At 45.3% G+C, this 16,200-nt stretch overlaps 1 gene segment (V, D, J or C); it reads right to left on the reverse strand.

The window, feature by feature from the left end:
* Positions 1-7,292: 7,292 nt before the first annotated feature.
* Positions 7,293-8,562, reverse strand: LOC121004872. The segment is given in 2 exon segments: positions 7,293-7,756; positions 8,240-8,562. Coding segments are annotated over 2 exon segments (360 nt in total).
* Positions 8,563-16,200: the final 7,638 nt, after the last annotated feature.

Raw genomic sequence — 16,200 nt, forward strand, 5'->3', positions numbered from 1 at the left:
CCTCACAGAGCGTTGCGGTCTCTTTGAACAGCTAAACGGTGGTGGTGCCGGGAGTCAGACCTCCGCTAATCTGATATTTGTGACCTATCCTGAGGATAAGCCATTAATATAAAAATCCTAGAGAGCCCCTTTAATGGTCATAGAAGGATCACAGACATTACCAAGAGAAAGAAAGCTGCTTCTTTAGTCCCATTTATTGGAGTCAAAATCTCACCCTTAGGCCTCATGCACACGACCGTATTTTTTTGCGTGATCCGTGGCCGTTTTTTCGTCCGTGGGTCTTCCTTGAGTTTTGGAGGATCCACGGACATGGAAAAAAAAGTCGTTTTGGTGTCCGCCTGGCCGTGCGGAGCCAAACGGATCCGTCCTGAATTACAATGCAAGTCAATGGGGACGGATCCGTTTGACGTTGACACAATATGGTGCAATTTCAAACGGATCCGTCCCCCATTGACTTTCAATGGGAGGGGAGAGGGCCCACTGGCCACCAACGAGTTAACTACAGGGGAGGGAGGGGGGCCGGCCGCACTGGCCACCAACGAGTTAACTACAGGGGAGGGAGGGGGGCCCACTGGCCACCAACGAGTTAACTACAGGGGAGGGAGGGGGGCCCACTGGCCACCAACGAGTTAACTACAGGGGATCCGTCCCCCATCACCATGGGGACGCCTCTGTGTTAGAATATACTGTCGGTTCTGAGTTTTCACGAAGTGAAAACTCAGCTATGAAAAGCTTTAATGCAGACGGATCTTCGGATCCGTCTGTATAAAAAGTAACCTACGGCCACGGATCATGGACACGGATGCCAATCTTGTGTGCATCCGTGTTCTTTCACGGACCCATTGACTTGAATGGGTCCGTGAACTGTTGGCCGTGAAAAAAAATAGGACAGGTCCTATTTTTTTCACGGCCAGGAAACACAGATCACGGATGCGGCTGCAAAACGGTGCATTTTCCGATTTTTCCATGGACCCATTGAAAGTCAATGGGTCCGCGAAAAAAAAATGGAAAACGGCACAACGGCCACGGATGCACACAACGGTCGTGTGCAGGAGGCCTTAATACGTAACCTGGGATATTAGCCAACCGAGAATTTTCCACATAGGGAAATTACATTTACATGTAGAGAGCTACAGTATTTTGGAGTTCTTGCTTCTTGCAGATCAAGGTCAGGGTTGACTAGGTGATAGGCCATTGACATAGGTCTAGGGGGACAGGGTAGCTATCTCCAATAGTTGTGATTAAAGAGGCAGCTGTCTTTTTTCCTGGATTAGAGCTAAGTTATATATCATTTTACTGGTGGACAACATGCAATGTTGGCGGTGTAAAACAAAATTTTGCTTGCAGTTGGTCACTGGCGTCCCATGTTGGTCCTCATAATAAACTGATACATGGGGAAGTGAACGTTGGACAGAAGCTGTAAAAAATGGATAGTCCCTTTAATGAGACTGCACTCTCTGCTGATTGTATATTGTATAATTATAATGACCTAGATAGTTTAGATTCAATATGAACAAGATTCAATTTATCATTGAAATTCCATTTAACGAGGCTGTTTGCCAATTAGGGCTCTATCAGCAATACAGTCTGCAAAACAGAGGTCCAAGAGTGAATATCTCAGGAACCGCACCATATAAACTTCTGTCTATACACAGTAGCTCATCCACAGAATCAGTTCATGGACTCACATTAACATACAGGTCCATTTACTGTCATATGGGTCCATATATACTCATGGATCACTTTATTACCTTTGCTGCATGACAATATTAGCACCAGCATCAGGATTGGTTCTCTTGGGTCCACCAGAGGAGATGATTCCACATCTTTAAAGAATAGGTACACTGACATATTAAATTGCATTAGGGCGCCTTCACTACACTTGTCAGATTTTGTTGCAGAAAAGTTCTGCAATTGAAGATCAGTTCCATTCACCTGAACAGGACTTGCAGAAATCTATAATCTTGCTGCCAAATCGGGTGAACAGCACTGATTTTCAGTCACAGAAATTTGCCGCAACAAGATCTGCCATGTATGAATGCGCCCTTATAATCTTAGCATTGCTACCACTTGTCTTCTGCTGGACATTTGGGCTCATTATTATATCGGAGTATATATCCAATACTGAATGTACTCTCCTTTATCCTCCCATATGTTTTTCTACCTAAAACAAGCACAAAGAAGACATATATGTTTAGGTTTCAAGGAAATAACAACCTACTTCTGTCTGACTTCCCAGGTGTAAGATTGTATCAGGATATATTTGGGTTACCGTTATGTGCAGTGACCTACTGTACCTACTGTACTACCGTGCTTTAACTGTAATACACATCACGCAGCTGCAAAGACATCCACACGTCATACATGTATGCTGAGACAGTTACCACATCCTTTGACTCTGGCCCCATTGTGCTTCATTTTCTTGCGTTGAGCCCCTGTCTCACTTCATGTGGTTTGAAACAGGTGTAAAACCTAAACCAATATAGATACAGGTATGGGGCATAAAGCCAATAGCAATGCACACACAGACTCTGAGAAATAGTTATGTATTTATTTATTTATTTAAGTATTTGTTACATTGAAAATACAATAACAATGTAACAGCACAAGAAATAAAGCCGACCACACTCTTTAACTACGGTACTTATTTTTGTCAACTCTCTCAGAATGTCCAGGAGACTCCCGGAAAAGGGAAGATCTACTGGAAGATTTTCAAAACCTGGACTTTGCAACTTTTCAAAAACTATACTCACTTAAATACAGAGGAGTTTCAGATTACTCATCTGAAAGAGTCATTTCTCACCTCCCTGATTCCCAGTGCTGCCTTGCTGACGCCGCCCAGTCCCAATCTCCTCACCATTCTCAAGCGCGCTGCAAACAATGTAGTAGTGCCTGCTCCGAAATCAGGATTTTATCTGTGGCAACACACTGGAAGGAAGCAGGGCGCAGGAACGAGAAATAAGCATACTTGGTCTGGGATATTTTTTAAGGACTGGGCTGATCTATTCTAAGGTCTATATAAATTGGGGATCTGTATAACTGGCGGCTTGGTGTGGGGCCTGAATAAATACAGGGGTATAGCCTCTATTTTAAAGTGGGGTCTGGTCTGCATTCTGTATAAAGGGGGTTCTGGTCTAAGGTCTGTATGAATGGGGGGCAAACAGACTTGAGGTATGTATTAGTGAGAGGTCTGGTCTGGGGGTCTGTAAAAGGGTGTAGGGAGGTCTGTATAGAAGGTGGATCTGGTGTCTGTATAAAAGAGGGTTTGATCTGGTCTGAGGTCTGTATAAAGGTGTCAGGCCTAATCTGGGAAAAGAAAAATAGCACATCCAAAGTCACAGGTGCACATTTCTAAAGCTAGCATGCAGACAGCAAACGAAAAACGTATGGCAGCACACCATTACACATACAAACAATAAAACTGGGGATTAGGGATTATTTTGGATTACAGTGGTACTATACCTACTATACATGAAAATTGGAATCTCTTTGAGCACATTTTTGATCAAACGTGTATCGGGCCTAACTAGTGTTGTTCCTACCGCCCTGAATATTGTAGACTTAGGTTAGGCCCAGGAGAGGCAGTTCTGTTAGTGTTAAGTAAGTACCCATCTGCAGAAGCCATCTTGACGTTGGTAGATGGGCCCGAAACACGTTTGATCCAAAATGTGCATAAAGAGCTCCCATTTTTCATGTATAGTAGGTATAGTACCACTGTAATCCAGAATAATCCCGAGTTCTATTGTTTGTAGTATGTGTAATGGTGTGCTGCCATACATATTTTGTTTGCTCTCTGCATGCTAGCTTTATGGATGTGCACCTGTGACTGTGGATGCTCTAGTCTAAATTTTTTCACAGTGTGTTTTGAGGGTAAAAACCTATAACTGGAAAGGGTGTATTGCCAGCAGGGGATTTAAATAGAGCACTGAGTCCCTTGATCAGAACCTGATAGGTCCAGGGACTCGGGGCCCGATTGGACCAGAGCACAAACTGCACAGAATAGGAAGGCTGAGAAAGCGCTCTGTTACCATGGACGCGCTCATGTCACCAGGCAACGTGGCTAAGCCGCGCATCGCGAGGGGCTGTGGCCCGGCATCGCGTCTCACCCATCGTGGCCACAACCTCAGAGAGCATGACTGGAGACCCAGTAGGTAAGTTGGTGACATTGAGGATCTGTGTCATCCAATTTAGTAATTTTTTTCCAAACTGCTGTGCATGAAGGGCTCTTTTTTCATTCTGAAAATAAATAGATAATGATAATTAAAAATAATAATAATGATAAGAGGTACGCTCATCTCCTGATGATGCGCTTTCACAGGGCATCACTCTCCCCAAATCTAATCTTAGCTGAAACATGGCAGAAAGGGTTCACATTGCTACAGTGCCCCCAAAGGCCAAATGAAGCATTACATGGTTTTAACTGCTGGCTTAATTATCATCCAAGTTATGTCTCAAGGCCTGTTTAAAAGGTCAAACATTGACTTATAGGATGGCTGCCTTACATCTGGTGGCATCAGAGCAGTGGCGTACATAGAGAGGTAAGGGCCCCATAGCAAGGATCAAACCAGGCCCCCCACACAGGACAGAAGGGTTTCTGCCTAAACCTCTTTCAATGACCCTTGGGCCATTTTTTCCACGGCCTCGTTTGCTAAAAGTTGATTCTTTAGAGGGTAGAGTCCTGACCAAGTTTTCACCCCCAGTAAAAGAGGAGATGACCCCAACTGGGCCCCCTCTAGCCCTGGGCCCCATAGCAGTTGCATAGTCTGCCCCTATGGTAGTTACGCCCCTGCATCAGAAGCAGAGCTTACTAAGAGCTTATTTGCACACTATCTTGGTTTTAATTAAAGAATGAGCTATCCATGTAAATGTAAGGCAGTGCCATATTCTCAAGAATGAGAGAAGCTCTTTCTTGATGCTCTCTACTCCAGTTAGGAGATGGAAATCCATGATAGAGGATCCTCCTGAGAACTCGATATTAGATGGTGCCTTTCCCTAAGGCCTCATGCACACGGCCGTTGTGTGCACCCGTGGCCGTTGTTCCGTTTTCCGTGATTTTCTGCGGACCCATTCACTTTCAATGGGTCCGTTGAAAACTCGGAAAATGCACAGTTTGTCATCCGCCTCCGTGATCCTTGTATCCTGTCCGTCAAAAAAATAGGACCTGTCCAATTTTTTTGACGGACAACGGTTCACGGACCCATTCAAGTCAATGGGTCCGTGAAAAAACACAGATGCACACAAGATTGGCATCCGTGTCCGTGATCCGTGTCCGCAGGCTACTTTCATACAGACGGATCCGAAGATCCGTCTGCAAAAAAGCTTTTTCAGAGCTGAGTTTTCACTTCGTGAAAACTCAAATCCGACAGTATATTCGAACACAGAGGCGTTCCCATAGTGATGGGGACGCTTCTAGTTAGAATATACTACGAACTGTGATCCGCACAATTAACCCCTCAGGTGCCGCACCTAAAGGGGTTAATTGTGCATATCATAGCCCCCTGTAAGAGATCAGGGGCTGCCAGGCAGCAGGGGGCAGACCCCCCTCCCTCCCCAGTTTTAATTTCATTGGTGGCCAGTGCGGCCCCCCCGGCCCCCCCTCCCTCTATTGTATTAATATCATTGGTTGCCAGTGCGGCCCTCCCGGCCCCCCTCCCTCCCTCCCTCTATTGTATTATCATTGGTGGCCAGTGTGCGCCCCCCCCGGCCCCCCTCTATTGTATTAATATCATTGGTGGCCAGAGTGCGGCCTCCCCTCCCCCCCCCCCGATCATTGGTGGCAGCGGAGAGTTCCGATCGGAGTCCCAGTTTAATCGCTGGGGCTACTGCAGTCCTGGTTGCCATGGTTACTTAGCAATATTAGAAGCATCATACTTACCTGCTGCGCTGTCTGTGACCGGCCGGGAGCTCCTCCTACTGGTAAGTGACAGATCATTAAGCAATGCGCCGCACAGACCTGTCACTTACCAGTAGGAGGAGCTCCCGGCCGGTCACAGACAGCGCAGCAGGTAAGTATGATGCTTCTAATATTGCTAAGTAACCATGGCAACCAGGACTGCAGTAGCATCCTGGTTGCCATGGTTACCGATCGGAGCCCCAGCGATTAAACTGGGACTCCGATCGGAACTCTCCGTTGCCACCAATGATTGGGGGGGGGTGGGGGGAGAGGGGAGGCCGCACACTGGCCACCAATGATAATACAATAGAGGGAGGGGGGGCCGGGGGGGGGGCCGCACACTGGCCACCAATGATATTCAAACTGGGGAGGGAGGGGGGTCTGCCCCCTGCTGCCTGGCAGCCCCTGATCTCTTACAGGGGGCTATGATACGCACAATTAACCCCTTCAGGTGCAGCACCTGAGGGGTTAATTGTGCTGATCACAGCCCCCTGTAAGAGATCGGGTGCTGCCAGGCAGCAGGGGGCAGTCATGTACACAGTTCGTAGTATATTCTAACTTGAAGCATCCCCATCACCATGTGAACGCCTCTGTGTTAGAATATACTGTCGGATATGAGTTTTCACGATGTAACTCAAATCTGATGGTATATTCTAACATAGAGGCGTTCCCATGGTGAGGGGGATGCTTCAAGTTAAAATATACCATCGGATTGGAGAAAACTCCGATCCTATGGTATATTAACTCCTGACTTTACATTGAAAGTCAATGGGGGACGGATCCGTTTGCAATTGCACCATATTGTGTCAACGTCAAACGGATCCGTCCACATTGACTTGCATTGTAAATCAGGACGGATCCGTTTGGCTCCGCACAGCCAGGCGGACACCAAAACGACTTTTTTTTCATGTCCGTGGATCCTCCAAAAATCAAGGAAGACCCACGAAAAAACGGTCACGGATCACGGACCAACGGAACTCTGTTTTGCGGACCGTGAAAAAATACAGTTGTGTGCATGAGGCCTTACGGAGGTGGTCTCTTTCAGCAAGATCAACTGTATTAAACCAGCTATTCTGCCCCGTGGAAATCAGTTGTGGCATGCCCAAGAAAAAATACTGTTCTTCTTTATGTCAAATAAGACTTCAGTGAACTAAGAGCTGGAGCCAGCCCTGGAAAGCTGAGGAGCTGACTTGCACTGAGGATCTCGGCCCAGCCCTTTAGTGCACTGAAGCTCTTATTTGCATTAAAAATATAAGTATTTTTTTTCCGTGGAATATTGCATTCAATTTTCACAAGGCTGGTGTCGTTTTAATCAGTAGGATCAACTGATTCATGTTCTTTAAAGGTTCATCTACCTGGGTCTTTGCTACCTTTATATTTTTAATTCTTTTATACTGTTATACTTTTTATGCTTTGAATTTTTTTAGACTTTTTGTGTTACTTTGTATCACATCTGTGTGGGAGGTTAATGTTCTTCCTGAGCTGCCGGATGATCTCTCTCATTATTATTGGGTACTGATGTTACATCAAAGCCCTCAGGCTCTTTGTGTCACCGTGCATCACTGGAGGAGCAGAAATAAACCCCTTGATCCTTGGCTGTAGGAGAATCAATTCTTAGAGAACTGTGTTTGTCTCCATTCATCCTGTTCATCTTGTAGCCAACTTTGTAGCCATCTTCATAGGTGGGCTGATCCCCCCTCAGCATATAGGTGACCAGCTTCAGCCCCTGCCCCCTGCTGTGGTAATACCAGTACATCCACTCATGGTCTGTCGTCAGCTGTTGACACTTCATTTCCACTTCAGAACCCACCTTTCCTATAAGAAGTTGAGGGGTTTGAGTGATGGTGCCTTTTTGGGCAAGACCTGCAGAGGAGAAAGAATCGGCCATTACAGATTTCATTGCCCAAACTTTAGGAGTCAAGGAATACGAAGTGTTATATTAATTTCCATCATAATGGCTATTTCATATAGCATGTATAATATCCCATAAATAATATACTTAGTATCCAAAAACCTTCAGTTGACCATAGATGAGACATTTGCAGCCAGTGGAACATTCAAGAATGATGGTTTATTGTAGATGAGCAATCTATGGTAATAGAAGAATCCATCTCGATGGATGAAGATATGATCTACTGGTCAGAGTGTTATTGGACACCCTTCTAAATTGCTATATTTATTTTCCATAGTCTATTCTCTAATCTGCTTTTATAGCCGATTCAGGTAAAGAACCAAAAATACCAACCAACACATCACAGAATTTGATAGGTAGAAGGAGATGTTTGCCCCCACATTGAGCTTTATGGTGGATACATTTAATACTGAATCTTTCTGCCTAATACTTACAGACTGAAAGAGACCAGCAGAATAGCAACTTTGGTATGGAGGACATGGTTGTTGATGCTGTTCCCTCTGCGTCTTAGGAGACAGTGATCAGTATCAGGAAGTAAGATTCTCAACCTGTTGCTGGTCCTTTGAAATGTTTTTACAACCAGTATGAAAAAGTGTACAATTTTGCTTTCTTCTGGAGGAGAGCTTATTTGCATATCTTTACCCAGGGAGCAGCTTGTGTTTCCACAAGGAGAAACAGGAGAAACCCACTGAGAACTATATCAAACGCTTATCATCAAGAGTAACCAGTACCCTACTCATTGATGAAAGGCAAGAATCCTCAAAGCAGATGTTTACAGATGTCTCTCTCTTTTGTGAGGCGTCTCTGACTTGGCTACAATCCCTAGTCATGTTTCTTACGGCAGTGGGTGTGGAACCATTGTGTCAACCAATAGATTTGACTTTGGGCTAGGCTGAGGGAGTTATCCTCCCAGTCCCATGGTTTTCGCCTCTATACAGGGATGTTGACTTTGCCGTTGGGAAACCACCGTGCCGCTACTTCCTGGAGATGTCTCCGTGTGGTTGACGGCTGACCCATGGCGGTCAGAGACACTGAGGCAAAATCATAGTCAGGGACAGTCCAAGGTCAGGGCAGGTAGAGTGCAATCCTATAAACAGTCTAAGGTGATCGCAGTGAAGGGTCAATACAGAGGTTAGACACAGGTCAGGTCAGGCAGTGGAGGGTTAATATCCAGAAAACGGTCAGAAGGTTTCTCACATGTATCCCCCATTCTCTGGAACTCGTTACCCCAGCACATCAGACATCCAAACTTCAAAGGTAACCTTAAAACCGACCTCTTCAGAAAGTCTGCCACCTACAATAAGCATGCTGTCACTACACAGCCAGATGAGCAGCATTTACCTCCATCTACTGCATTCTGCCCTCTTCCCTTGTAGACTTTAAGCTCTTGTGAACAGGGTCCTCTCGCCCCCTCTGTACCAGTCTGTTAATAGTTTCTTGTTTATTGTATTTGTATTTTCATATTATGCATGTATAATTCCTTTTTGATGTACAACGGCATGGAATTAATGATGCTTTCAAATAAATAACACTTGGGGGTACAGGATAATGACACTGACACTTGGGGTACAGGATAATGACACTGACACTTGGGGTACAGGATAATAACACACTGACACTTGGGGTACAGGATAATGACACTGACACTTGGGGTACAGGATAATGACACTGACACTTGGGGGTACATGATAATGACACTGACACTTGGGGTACAGGATAATGACACTGACACTTGGGGTACAGGATAATGACACTGACACTTGGGGGTACAGGATAATGACACTGACACTTGGGGTATGGGATAATGACACTGACACTTGGGGTACAGGATAATGACACTGACACTTGGGGTACAGGATAATGACACTGACTCTTGGGGTACGAGATAATGACACACTGACACTGGGGGTACAGGATAATGGCACTAACACTTGGGGTACAGGATAATGACACTGACACTTGGGGTACAGGATAATGACACTGACACTTGGGGTACAGGATAATGACACTGACACTTGGGGTACAGAATAATGACACTGACACTTGGGGTACAGGGTAAAGACACTGACACTTTGGGGTTAATTTAAAGGCACTTTACATGATGGCCGGAGTATGCTGACTCCTATTTAACAGGATTGTGAATGTGATTGCCTAATTCTGAACACATCTACATCCCCAGTTATTAGAAGGTGTGCACACTTATGCAATCACATTATTATATATTTTTTTGTTTTCTTACCTAAAAGATATCTGTAAAGAATAAATCAAGGCAACTGGACTTACTGTAGGACTAAAAGATTTCAGTTTGTTTTTCAATTGAGTTGTACAGTTTATAGGTCACATTTAAGGTGGAAAAAGTTCTGAAATGATTTATCTTTGTCTCATTTTTTTTCATCCCAGAAACCTGACATTTTAACAGGAGCGTGTAGACCTTTTATATCCACTGTATGTATCGTGTGGGCTAAAATTGATCACTTGGGGTACAGGATAATGACACTGACACTTGGGGTACAGGATAATGACACACTGACACTTGGGGTACAGGAAAATGACACTGACACTTGGGGGTACAGGATAATCACACTGACACGTGGGGTACAGGATAATGACACTGACACTTGAGGTACAGGATAATGATGCTGACACTAGTGGTACAGGATAATAACACTGACATGTAGGGTACAGGATAATGACACTGACACTTGGGGTACAGGATAATGACACTGACACGTGGGGTACAGGATAATGACACTGACACTTGGGGGTACAGGATGATGACACTGACACTTGGGGTACAGGATAATGACACTGACACTTGGGGTACAGGATAATGACATTGACACTTGGGGTACAGAATAATGACACTGACACCTGGGGTACAGGATAATGACACTGACATGTAGGGTACAGCATAATGACACTGACACTTGGGGTACAGGATAATCACACTGACACTTGGGGTACAGGATAATTACACACTGACACTCGGGGTACAGGATAATCACACTGACACTTGGAGTACAGGATAATGACACTGACACTTGGTGTACAGGATAATGACACTGACATGTAGGGTACAGGATAATGACACTGACACTTGGGGTACAGGATAATGACACTGACAATGGGGGTACAGGACAATGACACTGACACTTGGGGTACAGGATAATGACACTGACACTTGGGGTACAGGATAATGACACTGACAATGGGGGTACAGGACAATGACACTGACACTTGGGGTACAGCATAATGACACTGACACTCGGGGTACAGGATAATGACACTGACACTTGGTGTACAGGATAATGACACTGACACTTGGGGTACAGGATAATGACACTGACACTTGCGGTACAGGATAATGACACTGACACTTGGGGTACAGGATAATGACATTGACACTTGGGGTACAGAATAATGACACTGACACTTGCGGTACAGGATAATGACACTAACACTTGGGGTATAGGATAATGACACTGACACTTGGGGTACAGGATAATGACACTGACACTTGGGGTACAGAATAATGACACTGACACTTGGGGTACAGGATAATGACACTGACACTTGGGGTACAGGATAATGGCACTGACCCTTGGGGTACAGGATAATGACACTAACACTTGGGGTACAGGATAATGACACTGACACTTGGGGTACAGGATAATGACACTGACACTTGGGGTACAGGATAATGGCACTGACCCTTGGGGTACAGGATAATGACACTGACCCTTGGGGTACAGGATAATGACACTGACACTTGGGGTACGGGATAATGACACTGACACTTGGGGTACAGGACAATGAAACTGACACTTGGGGTACAGGACAGTGACACTGACACTTGGGGTACAGGATAATGACACTGACACTTGGGGTACAGGATAATGACACTGACATGTAGGGTACAGGATAATGACACGCTGACACTTGGGGTACAGGATAATCACACTGACACTTGGAGTACAGGATAATGACACTGACACTTGGGGTACAGGATAATTACACACTGACACTTGGGGTACAGGATAATCACACTGACACTTGGAGTACAGGATAATGACACTGACACTTGGGGTACAGGACAATGAAACTGACACTTGGGGTACAGGATAGTGACACTGACACTTGGGGTACAGGATAATGACACTGACATGTAGGGTACAGGATAATGACAGTGACACTTGGGGTACAGGATAATGACAGTGACACTTGGGGTACAGGATAATGACACTGACACTTGGGGTACAGGATAATGACACTGACACTTGGGGTACAGGATAATGACACTGACACTTGGGGTACAGGATAATGACACTGACACTTGGGGTACAGGATAATGACAGTGACACTCGGGGTACAGGATAATGACACTGACACTCGGGGTACAGGATAATGACACTGACACTCGGGGTACAGGATAATGACACTGACACTCGGGGTACAGGATAATGACACTGACACTTGGGGTACAGGATAATGACACTGACATGTAGGGTACAGGATAATGACACTGACACTTGGGGTACAGGATAATGACATTGACACTTGGGGTACAGGATAATGACAGTGACACTTGGGGTACAGGATAATGACACTGACACTCGGGGTACAGGATAATGACACTGACACTTGGGGTACAGGATAATGACACTGACACTTGGGGTACAGGATAATGACAGTGACACTCGGGGTACAGGATAATGACACTGACACTCGGGGTACAGGATAATGACACTGACACTCAGGGTACAGGATAATGACACTGACACTCGGGGTACAGGATAATGACACTGACACTTGGGGTACAGGATAATGACACTGACATGTAGGGTACAGGATAATGACACTGACACTTGGGGTACAGGATAATGACATTGACACTTGGGGTACAGGATAATGACAGTGACACTTGGGGTACAGGATAATGACACTGACACTCGGGGTACAGGATAATGACACTGACACTCGGGGTACAGGATAATGACACTGACACTCGGGGTACAGGATAATGACACTGACACTTGGGGTACAGGATAGGCTACTTTCACACTAGCGTTCGGGTGTCCGCTCGTGCGCACCGTTTGAAGGGGCTCACGAGCGGCCCCGAACGCATCCGTCTGGCCCCAATGCATTCTCAATGGAGGCGGATCCACTGAGAATGCATCCGCCTGCCAGCGCTCAGCCTCCGCTCCGCTCAGTGAGCGGACACCTGAACGCTGCTTGCAGCGTTCGGGTGTCCGCCTGGCCGTGCGGAGGCGAGCGGATCCGTCCAGACTTACAATGTAAGTCAATGGGGACGGATCCGCTTGAAGATGACACAATATGGCTCAATCTTCAAGCGGATCCGTTCCCCGTTGACTTTCAATGTAAAGTCTGAACGGATCCGCTCAGACAACTTTCACACTTAGAAAATTTTCTAAGTTTTAATGCAGACGCATCCGTTCTGAACGGATGCGAACGTCTGCATTATCGGAGCGGATCCGTCTGATGAAACATCAGACGGATCCGCTCCGAACGCTAGTGTGAAAGTAGCCATAATCTCACTGACACTTGGGGTACAGGATAATGACACTGACACTCGGGGTACAGGATAATGACACTGACACTCGGGGTACAGGATAATGACACTGACACTCGGGGTACAGGATAATGACACTGACACTTGGGGTACAGGATAATGACACACTGACACTTGGGGTACAGGATAATCTCACTGACACTTGGGGTACAGGATAATGACACTGACATGTAGGGTACAGGATAATGACACTGACACTTGGGGTACAGGATAATGACACTGACACTTGGGGTACAGGATAATGACACTTCAGTTATAGGACAATTATATTAATTTCTTTTAGGCCCCAAGGCTGGAGTCTGGTTCAGGTCTATGTAATTTCTTGCACAGATCATTGCAGACATCCTTATTCTGTTCTACTTTTGCTCGAACCCCTTTCCCTTCTTCTCCCTATCTTTCCTCACTGCTTTGTTAGAGACACTGAGGTCGTTCCCTGCCCTTCCACCTCCACTAAGTCTAATTGTATATTGCAGTCAGTGCTGCCCCTCGGTGGTGACTTGTGTGTTTATCATCGTCCTTCTTTCTGTGCTGTTTTTGCTTGGTGGTTGGTGACTCCGCTCATCTCTGATGATTCTGCCTTCTATCGCAGATTGAGGTTATATCAAAGCCCTGAAGCTCTTCTGTGTCACTGTGCTTGGCTTGAGGCACAGAAATAAACCCCTTGAACTTGGGTGATCAGGTTCTTGATATTTAGGGTACTGTGCTTTTTGGTTCCTTCCATCTCATAGAGATCTTTGTAGCCATCTTCATAGGTTGGCTGCTGATCCAACAGCTTGGATGCTATTAGCTTTGGTCCCTCATTGACTCCTTTGTAGTACCAGTACATGTAGTTATGGTCTGTTGTCACCTGCTTACACTCTATCTGAGCTTTAGTACCTGTTTGGTCTATGATAGCTTTGGGTGTTTGAAGGATGGTGGCCTCCTGAGCAAGACCTGAAGGTATATTAGATAATTCATTAATTAGGATATTTTAGCTTAAACCAGGTTCCCTGAGATGAGGAACCTTGTGAAATGAAAGCACCCACCAAATTCTATCATATTTTTATGACAATATGTACTATTGTGTTGCTATAAACCAGAATGCCCCACCACATGTGCAGTTCTTTCCTTCTATAGACCTTAGAATGGTCTACTGTGACCCCGGAGCTTCTGACTTATCATAAAACCTCTATAACATAAACCTTCCTATAACTTACAGAACGGGATGAGCAGATAGAGTAAAAGCTGCTGCAGAGGAGACATGGTGGCAATGAAGCTGTAGAGTCTACAGCACCAGACTATATCATAGGGCGGAAGTCAAAGCCCTGCATGAGAAAAGAGCTGCATTAACCCTTCACTGCCCACATGAGGTTTAATCTTTGTATTGAGCATGAGATGGAAAGAGATAAGAAAAGTGAAGTTATAGTCACATTTCACATTATCATGGTCGTAATCGTTACTTAACACTGTAATACTTATGCCCTATTATCTGCACATATACATCAGGGGTACAGGATAATGATGCTGACACTTGGGGTACAGGATAATGACACTGACACTTGGGGTACAGAATAATGACACTGACACTTGGGGTACAGAATAATGACACTGACACTTGGGGTACAGAATAATGACATGCTGACACTTGGGGTACAGGATAATGATGCTGACACTTGGAGTAAAGGATAATGACACTGACACTTGGGGTACAGGATAATGACACACTGACACTTGGGGTACAGGATAATGACACTGACACTTGGGGTACGGGATAATGACACTGACACTTGGGGTGCAGGATAATGACAAACTGACACTAGGGGTGCAGGATAATGACACTGACACTTGGGGTACAGGATAATAATACTCTGACACTAGGTGTACAGGCTAAAGAGGTTCTCCTCATACAGCTGATCGGCGGGGGTGCCGAATGTCGAACCCCAGCCAATCTTATATTGATTAACTATCCTGAGCATAGGTTATCAATAAGGAGAGCCCGTAGAACCCTTTTAATGACAGTCGGAGTACAGAACAATTAAACAAAAACACACTGTGAAACAAAAAGATACTCTAGTCTAGTGGGTGCAGACCATTGGCAGGCTCGTTTTTGAGGTTCCTATCTCCTCGACACATCTATCTTGCACTGTACAGTAGATATGACCAGAACTCTTTAGATCAGTTGTTTAGTCTGTGCTCAGTGCTGCCCCCTGATGTGCCTACAAGTTTCGCTCTTTTGCCCTCTTTGCTGTGTGCAGCTGACTGAGGTTTCTCACTACAGTTTTAGGTTTTATCAAAGCTCCAAGCTCTTCTGTGTCACTGTGCAAGACTTGAAGCACAAAAATACACCCCCTGGACATGGGATGTCACAGTCTTGATTGTCAGGTCACTGTGCTTCTCTCTTCTACTTTCCACCTTGTAGAGATTTTTTAGGTTACCCTCATAATTGGGTTCCTCATTTCTTTGCAATATGGCAATAAGCTTCAGACCCTGGTTGCTTCCTTGGTGGTACCAGTACATGAAGTTATGGTCCGTTGTCACCTGCTCACAGGCTATAGTAAGAGGTTCTGAGTCAACTTTGGCCACAATTCCTGAGGGTGTTTGCTTAATGGTGGCTATATGAGCAAGACCTATAGAAATAATACCCGAAGAGTCAGGTTGAGGCAATATATTATGAATCCCATACATTACAAGAGGATGTGCCATTAAGAAGAGTGTTGGCACAGGCCCTGGCACAGCTTTAGGACTAAGAAATCCAAGATTTCAGGATACTCCATGAGTCACTCTCCATATAATGTGTGACACCATAGGTCTCCATAGGTTGTCCAA

Source organism: Bufo bufo, chromosome 6 (genome assembly GCF_905171765.1).
Source record: "Bufo bufo chromosome 6, aBufBuf1.1, whole genome shotgun sequence".
In the NCBI taxonomy this organism is placed as follows: domain Eukaryota; kingdom Metazoa; phylum Chordata; class Amphibia; order Anura; family Bufonidae; genus Bufo; species Bufo bufo.